We start from the raw sequence: 17,990 nt of genomic DNA, 5'->3' as shown, positions 1-17,990 counted from the left end.
ATGTCCTGGCCACTTAGAGACTTAGGATGCCTTTGCCTCTGCTGAAGAGCAGTTTCTCCAAGTCCTTATCTAGGAAAAATGTCATCATTCCCACAGTATAAAAGGCTACTGTCCCCTTTTTTCTTTCTTTTTTGATTGATTGATTACCCAAGGTGAGGTTGTTCTCCAATGATAGCAGAAAGGACACGTTTTTCATAAACTGCGAGGCCTTAGTGATGCCACAATATACTGCTGCAAAGGTGAAAAAGGTCAAGTGAACAACAGGATTGTAAGAGGCCAACATATGGCGGTGATGTGCAAAGTGAATCCTAAGACTAATATGCTTACCTTCCTTACAGTGAGGTCTCTCGTCCAGAGTCTTATTTAAGAAGATGTTTACAGCAAGAGAGGAAGACAGAAAAACTACGGATGAGTATAGCAACAAGACAGGCATAGAAGTCATCTGCTTTATTTACTTATGTCAAACAATAATACATAAGAGAGGAGAGGTCAAATGAAAAACAACCATCTACATCAAAATAAAGAAATTTCAGTCCTGAGATTGACAAAAAGCAGGGAACAGACAAAATATCTACTGTGGTCGTTGGGATGGAAGGGGGGACAGTGGCAGTTTCAGCAAATTGAAGATGATGGTTGTGGGAAGATTAGGGGGAGATTGCAGAACTGGAGAGGGGGTAGAAGGTAAGCAATCACTGGGATGCTTGGCTGTAGGCACATTCAAAAGTTGAAAACCCCACGACTAAAGGATTTTACAGCTTTTTTTATATTCAGACTTCTTACTTCGAAATCTAAGACTCATATATTATTTTTTTCAAAAAAAGCAAGGTATTCTTTACATTTTTTCATCCTGAGGAGACAAAATCATTTTTTAAACATAAATACAACACTGCAGGGAGAACAATAAGAGAGATGCTTTATAGATTTCCCATTTCCATATATATGATTTTCTCAAGGTTGCGGCACCCTCAGACTTTGGCAGCTTTGGTGCATTTTGAGATCATTCGGGAAAAACAGCCCTGTTTGTCCACAGGAACATTCTGAGAGCCACACAAACAGTAAAAGGAAACAGGAAGAAAAAAAGCAAAATCCCCAGACTTTTGTGTTTGGATTGGATACAGCAATATACCCACCACATAAACTAGATGAATATTTGGAGGCCATAAGCTTTTTCAGCTGAACATACATAGTTGTGAAGCTGAAGAAATAAAACGCTGTAAGCTCCTGGAATTACAACCTGCTGCGGTGCCTTTTAGAAAAGGGCTCTGGGGCTGTGCCTTTGGAAAAAGATCCTGATTTACTTCATGATCTGTGCTGATTTTTACCTTTGTGTTGTATTTAATAAATGCTTAAAACAACATTTAAATTGTATGGTGCTCACGTGCGACCCATCCAGTTTCATTCAGCAGCACTAAAGAGATGACAATGTGCTCTAACTCTGTGGAAAACACAGCAAATCCTTTTTATGATATTGTGCAATACAGCTATAAGGCTGGTGGGTCAACTATACAAGCCTCCTCAGGACCATCTGTATTATTGATTGAAGTATTTTCTTGCTAGGTAGCAGCCAAATGGAGAGGACTGGCCTCATGACTTTATCTTTTGCTGATGTTAAGGAAGGATGCTGGGAAGGACTCTGAGATGAGAGCCCCAGGGGCCCAAGGGCAGCCAGGGGACATGACTGAGGTTGACCAAAGCGGTGTGGAGGGGACGTCAGCCCCCCACCTACCCCCCTCTGTCATCTGTAGGTTAGAGAAGCAGCGCCAAGACTCTACAGAGCGAGCAGCTGCCTTTATTTTCTCTATCCCTCCCTACTCTCCAATCCCCTCTGTTGTGAGAGTGAAAGAGCTGACCCTGCTTTGAACGGGTCCGTCTGCTCTCCTTCCTTCTCAGCACTATTTAAGGTGCAAAAAATACTTCTAGACCTTTGCGCTGGGTAAAGGTCTTCATGGACTTATTGGGATTTACTAAGGGATTTTTACAACCAGCATAAGTCAATTCTCCTCCACTTTGTCCTCAGGCCACCCTCGTGAGCGTTTCATTGCCCTTGAAAACGTGTTAACAGTCAATAGTCTATAGCCACAGAGATAAGTTATAGATCTAAATGTCCTCATTCAGATGGTGTTTTGATGGTATAATTCATAATTTCCTGGGCAACATAACTTGATATTTTTTCCAAGCATTAAAAACTCAATTACAAATGAAGATTTTACTACTAGAATTTAGTAAATTGAGGCACAATAAGTCTTTCAGTGAGGTATGTGATTTCCTTAGAGCTTGAATTTGAATATGAGGCCGCAGAGCCAAAGAGGGGAGCCTGAAACCAGTACCAGGAACATGGCAATTATCCTGATTACTGATGCTTCGAGGCTTCTCTGACCCCAAAATCCCTCCCTGTATCTCTCTCCCTCTTTCTGTCTTTTTTGCTGAGATCTGTCACATTGCACAGGGCCCCTCAGCCAGGCAGGGAGCAACCATGTATAATCCAACAGAAAACAAATCCCCTCGATCAAACACAGACCAGCTTTTAAAGCAGGCCTCTGAGCCCAGGCGCCATGGTGTGGTGCTGAGGCCCTCTGAGACGCTGTGAGGCTGTGATTTAGCTACCCCCCCCCCCCCCAAACCCTGCTGTCCTCCCCTTCAACGCCAGCCAGCCAGTCCTAACCTTCAGTTTGTTTAAGCACTGCTGAACCCTGTTGGCCCCGGACAGGGGGAGGGTGGGCTTAGATAATGACATGCCATATGCCACTCTACCTCTGCAGCTGAGTGAGCCATGCATGGATCAGCTCAGGCACAAATTTATTTGAAATTTAATTCTATTATCCTAATATGGGCTAAGCGTCAATTGTCCAAATCAGGAATTGTGGAATGGACCAGACTTGCAAGGGTAAGATGCATCCCATCAATAGGTGCTCATTTATATGTGTAAAGGTCCCATGGACAGACAGTTTGGAGCCTGTACAGTAAAAAAAGATGGTAAAAGTAGCTAAATACCACCTTATATTTAATATAGCATGGGAACTGACTTAAACATTTCTGCAAAAAAAATGAAAATTGCTTTATTTTGAGACATTTTCCCTGTTTTACTCAGTTGAACTTGGCTCAAAATGGCCAGATTCCTCTCAGTACCTAATAGGAAATCCCTTGTTATTTGAAAAGGGTTTGATTTCAACCCTTTGAGCGAATGAATACTCTCCACTAGCAGTGTCCAGCAGCCAGGCGTCACCCAATATTCCCATTAGCAGCGAGGTCTGGTGCCTCCGACCTCCACTGGTGGGAAAGGCCAGACACGAGAAACTCCACTGCCTCAAGTGTCTCCTCTTCACTTCAACATCATGTGACAGGGTTTAATGCTTGGATGCAGAAGCCAAACGGAGGGGATTTAGGGACGAGATGTATCTGTAAATCTGTCAAAATATTTCTACAAGACAGAAAATATGCTGGAATCACACTGTGGCTGGGGTATTAAGCTGTTGAAACAACATGAAAAAATTTCACTGGAATGTTAAGGAGGCTTACTGTGCAAATTTAAGCCAAGGGGCTTGGTATTCTTTTGACTGAAATCTTTGTCAGCCTTCAAAGACAGTAGCGTGTCTACAAACACCATTAGCTCAAAATTTAAGGCTCATAGTTACAATTAAGCAAGGGTTATCTTAAGGGAAAAACAGGTCTATTTATGGAGTGCAAATGATCAAAGAAACATTATTTCCTGTTGTCAGTATTCATGAATAAATCATTTATTTTTTCAACAATACTTTCTGTCCTTTATCTTTGGATGGCCAAAGTGTAAACATTTAAAAGATCATCAATTAAATATGATAGGTTTTCTCAATGGAGAGGTTATCGCTACAGTACCATAAAGGATCTACATCACACTCCACTCTGGATCTCACAGAGCTGCTGAAACAAGGGCCCAATTTCCCACTGACTTCTAGAGGACATACGTTAAAAAATAATGACAGACTTCAAAGCCAAAATGTGGCTTCTGAATATATTCTTAAAGAAATTTATTTTACACCTCAAAACAAAAAAGGATAGGGATCAGGGATGTGGTACATTGGGAATGTATTGACAACTGTAGTTTACATTTTTTGGTGTAAGCTCAGAGAAAAATGTTAATACAGTCATAATAATTGCACTTCATAAATCTAGACTGATGCCAGTATTTCACCACAACAAAGCTCCGGCTCTCTCTCTCCAGTTGCTAAATTCAATTTACTATTGAAATTTGACGGACAAAAGAAATGCTAATTTAAAACCAGAGGACTGCTGCACTCATCCAATTTTTCTTTCACTTGCCCACAAGCAATAAAACATTGCAGTAATTTAAGTGCACTACATTCAAGGGAATCTCACAGTCATAATAAATATTTCACTGCTCTGAATCATCAAGTTAAGACTGGCCCGTGCTAAATGCATCCCAACCAGGGGCTGAAATGGACAAGGAAAAGCAGTGAGCTTCGTCTCATTTCATCTGATGCCAGAGGACAGGGTATGATTGTTTTCATTTTGTTTTTGTTTGCAGGATTAGAGGTGAATAGTACCCCCAATATAGGAGTTCCATTTGTTTCCACCTCGTTCTGTCATTATGATAACATTGGACAGAAGTAAGGGGATGTAGCAGTGTAACTACAGGAGTCATGTGAGAACTTGATCTCTACTCTAGCTCCAGAGAATATCTAAAGCCTCCAATAAAAGGGAGAAAGATTTTCAAAATATCTCCTGTACATTACTCTGATGTTTATCGAACTGGTGAATCAGTTTTTCAGTCTTGGTGGTAGAAATCTTGTAATGACACAATTGAAAAAAAAAAAGTCTGAGGATTTTGAAGAACACAAACTAAAATGCACACACGCGCATGCACTCAGCCACATACACGCATAAACATACACGTAAGGTTATATAGATAACCTCCCAATCACATTCTTCATTGTAACATTTCTTTTTCTTGTATTTTTTTGCAACAATTTCTTTTTAAATAAGTATTTCAAGATTATTTGTAGATTCCAGTGTTGGTTAGGAAAAAGAGCTCTCTGACCAGGTTCTTACAGAACCAACGCAGTGACTGTGCCTCACACCAGGACATAAGAAACTGCACATCACCTTGAGGAGGAATTATTAAATCATAAAAACAAAAGTGGAAAAAAATAAAATAAAAAAAGCATTTGAGACACTTTTCCCCATAGCAGCCGATGCATATAATATACCTACAAATATATAAAACAACAAAAAATAGGTTCAAGTTTTTCAAGTTTCTTAAATATATCATATCCAAACTACCCAATTCCAAACTTCAAAGTCAACAAGATTCAAGCAGTGCAATTTATGTATCAATTATAACAGCAATAATAACTAATATTGTACTATCCTTTTAATTCAACCTTATGATCCTTGTACATACCCACCCGAGTACTACCTATCATTTTAGTCTCCTCATGTATCAGTACATTTGTGTATCTGTATGTGTTTGTCGATGTGTGTGTTTATGTGTGTCTGAGTTTTGGATTTTGAGAGCAGCCCTAAACTTTGGCCGTTTTAAGACCATTTCAGTGACAACCTACACAGTAGCTTCATCCTTAGTATTTGGAAGGGGGATACAAGTGGCGTATGCACTTCATGTCAACCTATGATTCTCATCAAAAAAGTTCAGGCAAATAAAACAACAAAAAACAGAAGAAAAAAATAAATCACTCCAAAATTCCTATTGGCAAACCACACAATGGAACATCTGGAGAATCTTGAAATCCCTTTTCTCTCCCACTGGCAATCACTACCACCTTTCATATTTGAGATTTCCACAGCCTGCCTTGAAACCATCAAACCTTGGGTCGCACAGCACAACAACTGCTCTTCTCTAAGCTCCCACACTAGTTAAAGCAGTGCCACTCTCAACAATATGTACCCAGGAAAACATCTATCTTCTTTAAATTTGATTTTTTTCACAAATTCACAAATCTTGATTCTCTTCCTCCTCTTCTTCCCCCTCTATCTGTAAACAGGGAGGCGGATGTGTGCATGCTGGTGGTCTAACAGACGTGGCACAGACACAGTCTCGTAGCCTTTGCCAAGCATCTGCTCCTTGATGCAGGGTGGGTGGATGTCGTTGATCAGGTACTCCAGAGACTGCAAGCTGCTGCTCAGCACCGACGTGTTGCACAAGCTCTTGGTCGGTAGGCTGCAGCACAAACCTCCCCCGCTGTCTATCGCAGGGTGGTGATGATGATGGTGGTGGTGGTGGTGGTAGAGGTGATGGTGGTGGGGATAGCCCATCTCTCTGTGCCCTGTGGCTGGCCCTCCTGTAGAGGTGCCCAAAAGCTCCTGGGGGTTGTAGCAGTCACTGTCAGGTGTCACCAGCACACTGTTCCATGGCGGGGCAAAGTATTGACCCACTGAGAAATTTCCATGCATACCCACACAGTTCAAAGGGGAAGAGCTGACTTTGTCCATCCCGCCTCCTCCACTGGCACTCGCTGTCAGGTGGTAAGGTCTGGAGGAAGAGGAGGACACTTGGGCTGCCATAATCCCTCCCACTGGAACACAAGTTTCGGGGGACTTGCTGATAGCGCCCCCTCCCCCGCTACCTCCGCTGTACATGCGGAGCACAGCCTGTTGTTGTTGTTGTTGTTGTTGTTGTTGTTGTTGCTGCTTCTGCCAAAGGATATAGTCCATACCATCTGCGTACACACCAGTCTTCATCGCCTCTGCATTTTGAGCCGGCAGGCCAGGCCCTGTGTACACCATATTAGCCTGGGGACCCATTCCTACCACGTAGCCTCCACCTGAGGAGCTAGAAGAGAGCCCCATTACAGTTGTGCCCTGCTTGGAGGGGCTGGAATTTGACGGTGCAGTGGCAGCCCCTTGGCACACCTGCTGCAGAGCCTGGGCCTGGCAATGCTGGTTGATCTGGTAGATGATGCTCTGGATGGAGGGGAGGTTGGACTGTGTGGGCAGGGCCAGGCCTCGGCCCCCTGTTACAGGGATCACTGAGCCAGCTACAGTGACATTTGGGGGAACTGACAGTCCAGGGCCTTCTGGAGGCTTTGAGGGCCCAGTGTGGTATACCATTTGGCCATGGCCACTGGCTAAAGTGCTACTACTAGGGGGTGGGTATGGGGCAACAGCTATGTGGGCTGGAGAGAGCTTAGTCCGTCTGCCTTCGTGGTTCTTGAGAACACCTTTTGAAGGGACAAAGGTGGATGTTGATGATGATGACGATGAGGAGGAAGCCTTGACAATGGCAAGCAGGCCATGGTATCCCCCTGTGTGGAGATGTGGGTAGGGACTATAGCGTTGCCCTGTTGTGTCATATCCATTCACAGTCCGGTTAAGGTGCTTGTGCTGGGGAACCCTGATGTTGGTGGGGAAGATCTTGATGGACAGAGGGCTGTTGGCCGTCTTCTGAGCATAGGCATCAAGTTCTGCCGCGGTGGGGTAGCGTGGGGAATGTGTGGGCACCACCAGCTCACCTGCAAAGCAAAGAGAGGAAGAAAAGTATGAGTGAAATGAGTGATTGAGAAAAAACACAGATGGCTGCATGTGTAGAAGAACAGAACAGCAGACCAAGGGTGATTACTAGAAATATTGAAGAAGCCAAGAGCAATGGCAGCCACAAAGTCAGATCAATCAATCAATTGCAATAACCACTACTCTGCGGCAACAGTAAAAACTGGCAGAATTACAGTTACTACATCTAAAGCAGACTGGAAAATGTCACTGTTCTACAAGAGCAGGTGAATAAAATCAGGTGCAAACAGCAGACACACAGCAGAACAACCCAAACAGAGCTTGCAAACTGTAAATCAGGGCTGACATTCATTTATGTTCCATCACTCCCCTCCTCCATTTGAGCTTTCTTTCCATCTCATTTTCACACCCTCCTGTGGAAGTTCATCCCTAGACAAATGGATCTTTTTAAAAACTCATTCTGTCAAAGCCTGGTACCTTAGGCGCTGTTAAATCAGTCCATTGTGAAATTAATTCGGACTCTCTTTAGTATTGAATTGGGTTAGCTTTGGATACCAGGCAAGGAGGGACGAAGGGGAGGGGATAAAAGCTTGTTTAATTGCAGTGGCACATTTGAGATTTATAAGTGGTATCACTTACTGGGTCTTACCCTTGGCCAGAGAATTTCCACATTTATTCAGTCCAGGAGTACGTGAAGAGGCCCTCACAAAAACCAATTAAACATCTATGGGGAATTACTAGCCAGGTTAAGGTGAACTATATCAGACCAGTGCCAAGTCAAGAATGCTGGAGTGCTGCGATTTGCAAACTTGGTCAAGGATAAAACTGAAAAATTGGTTTGTAGATGAGCACATGCTGAAAAGCATTTAAAGACAGAAACACATCATTAATGAGATCAAATAAATCAAACCAATGGTTTGCCCTTCTGTGACTATGAAATATTTCTGATGAACATAGAGCTGCAAAAAGATGGCTTTTGTGTTCATGTAATATAGATTGTTATTACATGTCTTTATTTTATATTTACAGAATAATACATGACAGATGATTTTATATTTACAGAATAATACATGACAGAACAGACAAAAAGCAGGTACTTAGCTATAAATGTACATGTAAATGCTCTGTGCTGTTTGCCATATGAAACCAATCCAATCCCAAAATTCAATTCAGCAGTGAACGCGCCGAGTGAGACTCGCTCAATGAGCCAAGGCTTGGCCATTGTGAATTGAGGTGGCAAACAGGAAAATGGCAATTTCTAAAAACCCCACCATGTGTCATTGTTTGGGGGCTGGGCATGGAGGTGAGGGGCCGCGGTGAGATTGGATTTAAACGACATTATTCAGGCAATTTCATGGCTACTTAGCTCAGTGTAACAAAAAGGGTGGTGGTGGGAAAAGAACTCAATTTACAAGCAATGTATCAGCTGCCACAAATGACTTGCAACCCCTTCAAAAATGACATTTTTATGCAAAAGCTAACAAAACGCACAAAAAATTAACTGCCATAACTGTGCCGTCAGCAAATGTCCTGGCGACCTAAGGAGTCTGCAGGGTGCAGGCTGTGACTAGGATTCACTCCATTTCCTTTCCGATTGCAAAATCATTTTAAAGAGACTCCACAGCCAAGCAGTCACAATTCTCATTTCTTTGCTCCCATTACAGATAGCATGGGGAGTTCATTTCAACAACCCTATGGGTCTCCAACTGTGAAAATGATTAAATCTACAAGATCCATATCATAAAAGAAATAAACTGGGAATTTAACAGCAGAGGGGAGAGACTGTGAACATTCCAAGCCAAATCAAAAACACTATACTTCAAATTAGAATTAGAATTTGTAAAAAAAAAAAAAAAAAAAAAAAAAAAATTGCATGGTTTTAATGACTTTGTTTCAATCAGAGTTTGAGAATCTGGTGCCATCCTGATGGGCTAGGCTGAGTGTGCCAGGCCGGCCTATCTAAGATCTAACCAACCTTACTGAGGCAAAGCTCTGCTTCCCTGGTGACAGCAGTGTCATTTGCTTTGATGTTCTGACTTGCAGTGGAAAACTGACAGAAGACTTATTTCATTTGCTCAGAAGAGAAAAACATGCTCATTTCAAAGCACATTGCTGATCCACATGCAAATGGAATGGCAGCATTTTTTCTGATCTTTTTTACATGAGGGCAAAAAACCCCATCTTTGATCATCACATGGTCTAAATGAGGAAAGATACTTGGCTTTCAGGCATATCAAGGGCCTGTGCCCTGCCGCCCCCTACAAGCCCCCAGCTGCAATATGCCCATCATTCCACCTAATTACTGCCACATGAGGAAAAAAACTATAAAAACAGCCAGGAAATTCATTAAAGGGTGGCTAATTCTATTCCTTCTCACTGACTGAGTCCATATTTTCCATGCCTGAGCCTGCATTTCTTCTGAGAGAGACGAGAAAGCCTTCTCCCTCCGTCTTTTCCCAGCTTGGCCCTTGTTTGTCAATAGGCAGAGCCTTTGGCACACCAACCTGGCATCAAAGGGTTTCACACTTCACAGGCCACAGGGATTAGAGGCCTTTCAGGCCTACAAAACCCATCTCAGCTCCACAAAGGCTTCCAGTTATTAGAACCCACAGGCATAAAGGAAGAAGAGGAGAAGGAGGCAAATGAGCATCTGGATGCTTCTGATTCCAGCTTCCTCTTTAAAAAGTTCCATGGTATAAATTTTATAGCAAAGTTGATTACAGTAAGTACGGCCACAGACCAGGGGTGTAATTTCACTCTCATATACATGCTGTTATACACACTGTGTGTTTGATGTGCAGGGTCTCCACATCTCTCTCCTCCAGATCCAAGTCTATAAGTGAGGACATGGAGGTTAAAGGAGAGAGTCTTTTTTTAGGCTGGTACTCTGTGACTTATTGGTTTAGGCTGCAGTAGATCATAGCTATGAGCAGCAGCATACAGATGGTGCTGGTTGATAAACACCCTCTGAGGCAGCCAACACTGCCTCCTTTGTGTGAGCCCTCACCTCCTCATAAGGTAGCTGGTTTCCTGCACCTGCGCACACTCTCCAGTGTGGTCGTGCATGCAAACACAATGCATGATAACAGGGGGAAAAAAAGGCAAAAACATACAGTCACACATGCATACACACACAAACCTGCATCTGCAGTTGTGTGTCTCATTTGCCATCAGTGGAGCATGTTGTTATCCTCTGCTCAGCGCTCTCTCATGAAATGTAGGGCAGGGACAACAACAGGTGCCTGTGCGGGCGACAGCCTGCAATGCCTCCTGGGCTAAATGCTTCACACTCGCTTCATTTCGACATGCGACAGCCTTGTAAGGATTAATTATTTCCCCTGGGGATGGAAGAATATACTTTTTCCCTTCCTGAGAGCAGGAGGCTATGTGCACTCACAAGCACATGAAACAGCTTATAGTACATGAACAGGGAAACCTGAGCTAGCTACAGTAAGTAAGAAAAAAACTTTCACATGAAAGGAATGTAAACAAACCAAGCATATGATTGAACTGCATTGGAGATGAGATAAAAGCTCAGGCAAACATATGCATTAGTTCTGAGAGATCACGCGCCGGGGAGCAGAGATGGCAGGGAGGCAATTAATGGGCTGACCTTCGTCCTTAATCACCCAGTGCCTGGCACACAATGCCCATGTGTCAGAGCAGCACATCTCTAAATGCCACCCCTCATTAGCACGATGCACGCAGTGAGAGAGGCTATCTGTGCAGTGCTACACTCTCCAGCGGTCAGACAGAGATAGCAAGGCTGGGATAGGATAACATGGCAGCACAGAGCAGGACTGAGCTGCAGTAGGCCATGATATGATCTAAAAATCCCATTTCACTTGGAGGATGGACTCTCCTTTCTCTCCGTTTTTGATTGGCATGAAACTCCCCAAGCGCAACGTCCTTGGTGTACCCCGTGCTGTCACTGTGATTGCATGTGTGCTTGTGTGTATGCATGCATGTGTGTGTGTGTGTATGTGTATGTGTATCTATGTGCGTTTGGTGAAGGGGGTACCCAATTCTGAACACTCAATTAACACTCCTTTAATTAGCCAGCAGTACATTTTGAATTCTGATGAACTAATTTTCTTGTGCAAGGGTGGAGGGGAGGGGGGCCTGGTAAAGATGAGGTCCACTGGGTACAAAACAGCAATAAAGAGGGAACTGGTTAGATTAGACTGTAAAAAATCCATTAAATTCTGTGCACTTCTTCCAAGTGAGAGGTCAAATTGTGTTGATCACAAGAAGCAAAGGCAGACAGAGAGAGTATGAGAGCAGGGAGTTAGGTGAGGTGGAAAGAGAGGGGGGTAGGGGGGTGCAGCAGGGGAGTTGAGAAAAAGGCAGAGGAGATAGGGAGTCAGAGGCTGTGCAAGAGTGCAGCACCAAATCCAGAGGACCATGAGAATGCTTTGCATTTTAATTAGAGGTTTAAATGAATAAGCAGAGGAAAAAGTCTGAGAGAACTGCCTGAAATGCCCTTGCTCCCATTTATTAGTGTTCCAAGTGTTCTAAAATTATGAGCAGGTTGGAGAAGTCTCTTCTTATTAGTGGAGCAAACGCTCCAACAAATCAAAAAGCCCTTGGCGGTTTCTCACTCACTCCTGCAAGCCTGAATCCCTACTTACCACGCGCTTTGATCCCCTCTGACCATGTACATTGGTGAGCAGTGGGGGAAAAAAAGTGCTCGTTTAAATGAAGGGAAAGCAGCGTTTGGTTGAACTGCAATTAAGTTTTCACAGATCAACGAGTGCATAGTACACATTAACGTTGGCCAAACAAACAGAGCTGTCTGTGATGAGGTTAGGGCAAATAACAGGAGCAGAGATTAACCAGAAAGATGAAAGAGAACATGGGGTCAGCTTCGGTCCAACATCAACCAAGTTCACTGGGAGCCATTTCCATCCCCCCTGAGAGGAACAGTCCCTGTTAAATGTATGTGAGCCAAGAGAGGACATTAGCTGCTGTCCTTTCAACCAACATGCAGATATGTACAATTATGTGGTAAGCGCCCCTTTTTTTCCAGTCTTGTACCACATTCCACCACTATTAGACACTTTGACCTCATTGTAATGAAGTTATTCAAATTAATAATTCATGGCTAAAACAGTCTTCAAGTCCTTCACGTCAGAATCCTTCAGCTTGGAAAAAGTTGAATGTGTGGCAGCCTAGAAAGGGCAGATTCAACAGCATTGTTCCATGGAGAAACCCTTGACCTGCGGCTATTGTTTAGCTTTTAGCAGATAGGATCAGGGTCTATGACATCCTCTACCAACCTCTGTTAGTCTGCTGTAAAAGGATGGGCAGGCGGGGAGAAGCCAGAGGCAGCTTCGCGTCCTGAACAATACCTGCCTTGTGCTAATGGAGGTGTCATCTGGCACAGGGCTGATTAGTCAGCGATTACAGCCAGGCCTCAATTGCCGTGACAACTGCTGCAAACACAATGGGCCCTGATAGAGCCAGCTGTTTGGTCCTCTGCAATTAACCCTGCATCCCACTCGTCTCCGGCAATGCGCTGCCTCTAATTGACTATCGGGCACACAAAGCAGGGGCTGTCGGCCAGACCCCCTGGACATAGCCCCATAGTCCCTCTGCAGAGGTAGAGATGATAATAACAGAGGCGTCCTGTGGACTCAGCCGCCAGTCAATCAAAGCCTCAGTGCCCCACAGGAGCTTCCTGAGGAGCGAGAGAGCAGAGGAAGCACATGTATGAGCCAGTGATCAACAGGGTAGAGCAGCCTTGCAGGGGGCAGACATGTCGAATATGCCCTCAGCCAGAGTACTAATCAATTCAAGTGCACGTTAGGGGAAAGGGAACCCTGCTGCTTGCTTGATATCAGAAAAGCCATTTTTAGGAACACTCATCTTTCTCTGTTGATCTCGAGGTTGATTTTCTGTGCAACAACACAGAGAGAAAAAAATCAAGGCAATTACTTGTCAGGCCTTTGCTATCTATAATTGCAAAGATAAAAATCAAACTGCAATGATTTCTCAGAGGATAGAGCTGTCTGAATTCACAGCTGCTTGTGTCATCATAATCATCAAACAAATGCATATTGTAAGACAGTGGAAATGAAAATGTGGTCTTCATCAAACTCCTCTCTGTCTTCTCTTGTTTTTGAGGAAGTTGACTTATCGATTGTAATTTTTAACGTAACTTTTTATATCAAAACTGCATTTTACAAAGTAAACAAACCTTATATTTCACAGTCACATACTGCTACTTTTGAATCAAATGTCAGATACTAAATAACAAGAAAATAATTTAATCGAATGAATCACCATGTAAATAAAATCTGTAGTTGGACAACATTTTTCAACAGGGGGTGCCACACTGCAATCACAGATTGAGCTTTTAACCTGCCAACATGTTTCACAAATAGCAAAGAGGATAATGAGAATGTTAAAGCAATCTGCATACTGATCCTTCACAGACACACAGACATGGCACAATGTCAAAAATGGATTTAATCATTAAAAGAGATTTTAAAAAACTTGGACAAACCTCCCAAATCTAATCTTTCATTACAGCCAATCTCATCTAAGATTTAATCTATCTATTTCCTGCACAAGCAGATGGAAGAAATACCAAATTGAGAGCCTAATTTGGGTTTCCTCCTCACACAGACTGCAGCATGAGGTAATTTAGTTACAGGTACACGTGTGCGGTTAATACAGTGCACTGAGACACGGATATGATCCACAGGTACAGATAACACTAGGAAGGACTAGAAGAAAAACAAGATCCATTTTCACTTTCTGCACATTTGTCTATTAACATTATAATCCTTTTACAGTTTCACATATGTGTATAACGTGATGGTGGACAATGTGTCATATAAAAACAGCTAATTAGGTTTCATAAAGGTTTCCTCAAAAGAAATATTATACCACCAGGACACTGTCATGTTTACATTTTCTCGTTAGAATTTATCTCTAAAGCCAGATGTTACTGAATCAGCCATGAAAATTAATTAGCTGGTTTGATGTGGCAACCTCATGCTCCTTCCAGACAGACCTGGCTTTTATAGGCTGTAGGGGAAATTACTAAGAATTGATTGATCCTGAAGGACTCCTCTGTACACATGGCCTGCCAGACAGCCAGACAGACAGACAGACACACTCACAGATCCTGCTAACAACAGCTGATCCAAACATTTTAACCTCCAGTTGAACCTGACATCCTTTCTCTTTAGAAGCTACCACATCGATAACCATTAATCATCATAATCTATACATCAAAATAAGCTCCATACAGGTTTTTTATTTTTGTATTTATAAAATCAGGTGAATAACACTATTAGAACCAGGTGGAGTCAAAGGGACAAATCTCTGACCCATAAAGCACTGAAATTACAAATGTCTCTTGATCTTTTTGCTGCTTTCTCTCTTCTTCATCCTCTTTACCTCCTCTCTATATTTTCTTTGTCTCTTCTCTCTCTTCATCCCCCCCTCTCTGTCTCTTCCGTCTCCCTCTCTGAGTAAGTGAGTTTCATCTGGGGTGCTTGCCGGGCGAAATCACCTCAGGGCGAACACTTTATTATCTGTAGTCAAAGCGTCACCACAAATACCATTCTACACACACAAGTGTCACTTTCCATTTGTCTGCACTCCAGTTGCATTAGCAGAGCCTAGCCGGCCCAGAGCCTCGTCTCAAACGCGCCTGGCAGAAGAAAACTAACAGCGTGGGAAAGCACTCGTCCTGCATTCCTGCCCCATTAACACCACTGGCACCACCAGAGCAGACATACAGCCTCTCTCAGGAATTACAAACATAATTATCAGCACTAACCTTTGTGAAGATAGCATTTGAAAAGATAAAAAGACATTTAGGCAGACATCTTACAGTCTTGGCCTTGATGTTTAATGCAAGAAATCATAGCATGCATGAAAGAGAACTAAACACAGGATCCCCCTTTAATTAAAAGGAGATCACTGCACGTGTTAATTACTGATGATATAGCTGACTGTCCAGCAAAAAAAAAAAAAACACCAGTGGGTATTATGTCCTCTTTGAGCCACAAAGGAATGCAGGCCAGCAGCAGCCATGTCAGACCTTTTGTCGGACACCCGTGCACCAGACAAACACAGAAACTGGGGCAACATGTTTACTTCACACTACACACTGCACTGCATAAACAAAATGGCCAAACAAAAAGAACGCGCTCCATGTTTGGAGTTTCGCCAGGCTCTTTCCATTTGCAATCATTTATGGGCCTGGATGGGCAACATAATAGATTATAAATGGAAAAAATAACTATATTCATCACAAAACTGCTCTCTGTCTAATAATCAAGTCTGGCCAAAGGGCTTAGCGGAGTGCACGGTACTGTATAGATGGGGGGGACGTAGCCCCCGGTTTGGGGGCTGCCTGTGATGAGCCAGCCCTCAGGCCTGCCTGGGCCACCCTCATTGTGCATACAGCATGGTCTAGAAAGCAGAGCTTTATCAGCAAATACCCCGAGTCAGCACAAGCAGCAGGGTGGTTATGCGTTGCGACTGGCACACCAGCCGATATTGTCATGTGCGATTAGGCCTCTGCTCATGAGCCTGTGAACTCATTCCTATGGCATCAAAGTCAACCCTTCCCCCACTCTCCTCCAGTTATATCCCTGCCCCTCTGCTGCCCTCTCCTCCTCCTCTAGGTTTTCCATTTTCCATTCAGCCCTGCCTGTTCAACATATACCCTCACTGAACCTTGTGGAAAGCTGTGCTCCAGTGCAAACAGATACAGAGTCAAAACACAAGAACAGGTTAGACTGGTTTGACTTCCAAAACAAATCTCTGCAGCTTAATTAACTCAGTCCAGAAGGGTCATCCACAAGTTAGAGCTAGCCAGAGCACCAAGAAGCAGCCGGTGCCAGTTGTTTTGTCTTGGTACACCTCTCCAGATGACAAGGATGATAGAGAGGAACAAAGGAAGGCTCACAGAAGAAAAAAAGAGAAACTCTGAGGCCAGTTATGGGGAAACTTTAGGAAGAAGAAACAGAGATTAAACCATTCAGTGATGAGGCAGAGAGCAGCGCAGGACACAGAGCCATGAAAAAAATACAACAAGCTAAAATCCTGACCTGAAAGATTTATGTCGTGCCCTCCCTGTCCTGTCTTTAAGAGAATATGCCACGCTGTGACACTATTTCCTCAAAGGGCTACATGTACAGCCAAGAGCAAGCAGCATGCACAAACTCAAATGGACACAGTAACAACACACACACACACACACACAGGTTTGGAGTAAAGGACCCCAGAGGTAGAGACTGTAAGCACATAAAGAGATAAGAAAAGGAACCAGTGCAGAGAACACAGAAGGAGAAAAAACAGGAGAGAGTGGGAGAGAGAAGCAGAGATGAGGGGAGGCTAGAGGCGCCTGGGCAGGCCTGTCAGACTGGAGGAAGTGCTGGTGCGCAGGCCTGCAGGTAAATGGAAGAAGAAAGGCGCCTGCAGGCTGCCTGAGGCAAGCCTAGGCCCTTCTGTTCTATCATTTAGGAGACAAGTCCTCCACTGATTCCCAATTAATATTTAACACTGCACAGACAACAAGGCACTCGGCTGCAGTATACATGCCAACAAGAGGAGAGGAGAGATGAGGGGTATGAACAGATCAGGGAAAGGGATACATAAATGGCTAAATTTTCAGTAAGATGAAAAAAGATTTTGAAAGATTTAATGTCAATGGAGTTGTGCAGGCAGGGATTTAACAGAAGCAATATGTTTTATTTTAAGTATTGCTTAAAGCTGAAATCTGTAATGTTTCTTAATTAATATATTTACATTTTATCTATCTGTTGGACTGTGGTGAAAAATAAAAATTGAACATTTATTGTGTGAAGCTGCTCTCCAGATTCTGCCACTGAGAAAATTTGTGGGGTCACACCTGGCAGCTTTAATCGGTTCATTAAGTAATACTTTTGCTTTCATGTTACCTGGTAGGTCAACATTTTCACTACCTAGCAACAACACTAAAATAAAAGCAAGTTTGAAAATTAGACACTTGAGGCTCCATGATACAGATACAAGCCCGGCCAGAGTTAGGGTTAGTGAAAAGAGGTTGTTGGAAATTTGTTAAAAGGCCGAGAGGTCCAGTGGAAATGAACCCTGAACCTATAACAGAGCAAATTTGATTAATCATTTCTCAAACCTAAAATAATGATGCAATCAATGCATGTGAAGATGGCCTTCATGAGAATGAGCCTGACGAGCAAACCACAGAAACAGTGATAAAATGTCCCACAGGAGCGAAGATTTCAACATTGTGCTGTGGTCACTTTGCACTCACATGCTTTCTCTGCCAAACCATCTACACTATTAGAGTAGACTGAAAAACCACAGCCAGGGATGGTATTAAAATTTGGTTCAAGTTCATGACTGGTCGGACCAAAACACCAAACTCTACCACTGTCTGCTCTGTAGTTTTAATTTGTTCACACAACATTTCTTAGGATTCCATTACACTTCTCAGTGAAATGGCAGTCTTTACAGGTAAATCCTTAACAACAACATACTGATCAATATTTACCTGCTGTGAA

At 43.2% G+C, this 17,990-nt stretch overlaps 1 protein-coding gene across 2 annotated transcripts in view; it reads right to left on the bottom strand.

The window, feature by feature from the left end:
- Positions 1 to 432: 432 nt before the first annotated feature.
- Positions 433 to 17,990, bottom strand: part of fam222a (family with sequence similarity 222 member A) — a 49,141-nt gene continuing 31,583 nt past the window's right edge. For both annotated transcript variants that reach the window (XM_044196887.1, XM_044196888.1), the window contains exon 3: positions 433 to 7,463. In XM_044196887.1, coding sequence (XP_044052822.1) covers positions 5,983 to 7,463 — 1,481 coding nt within the window. In that variant the 3' untranslated portion in view covers positions 433 to 5,982. The remainder of the gene's footprint in view (positions 7,464 to 17,990) is intronic.

This window comes from Siniperca chuatsi, linkage group LG5 (assembly GCF_020085105.1).
Source record: "Siniperca chuatsi isolate FFG_IHB_CAS linkage group LG5, ASM2008510v1, whole genome shotgun sequence".
NCBI lineage: Eukaryota > Metazoa > Chordata > Actinopteri > Centrarchiformes > Sinipercidae > Siniperca > Siniperca chuatsi.
Note: the sequence above shows the minus strand (reverse complement) of the source record. Positions and strands in the feature narration are given on the sequence as shown.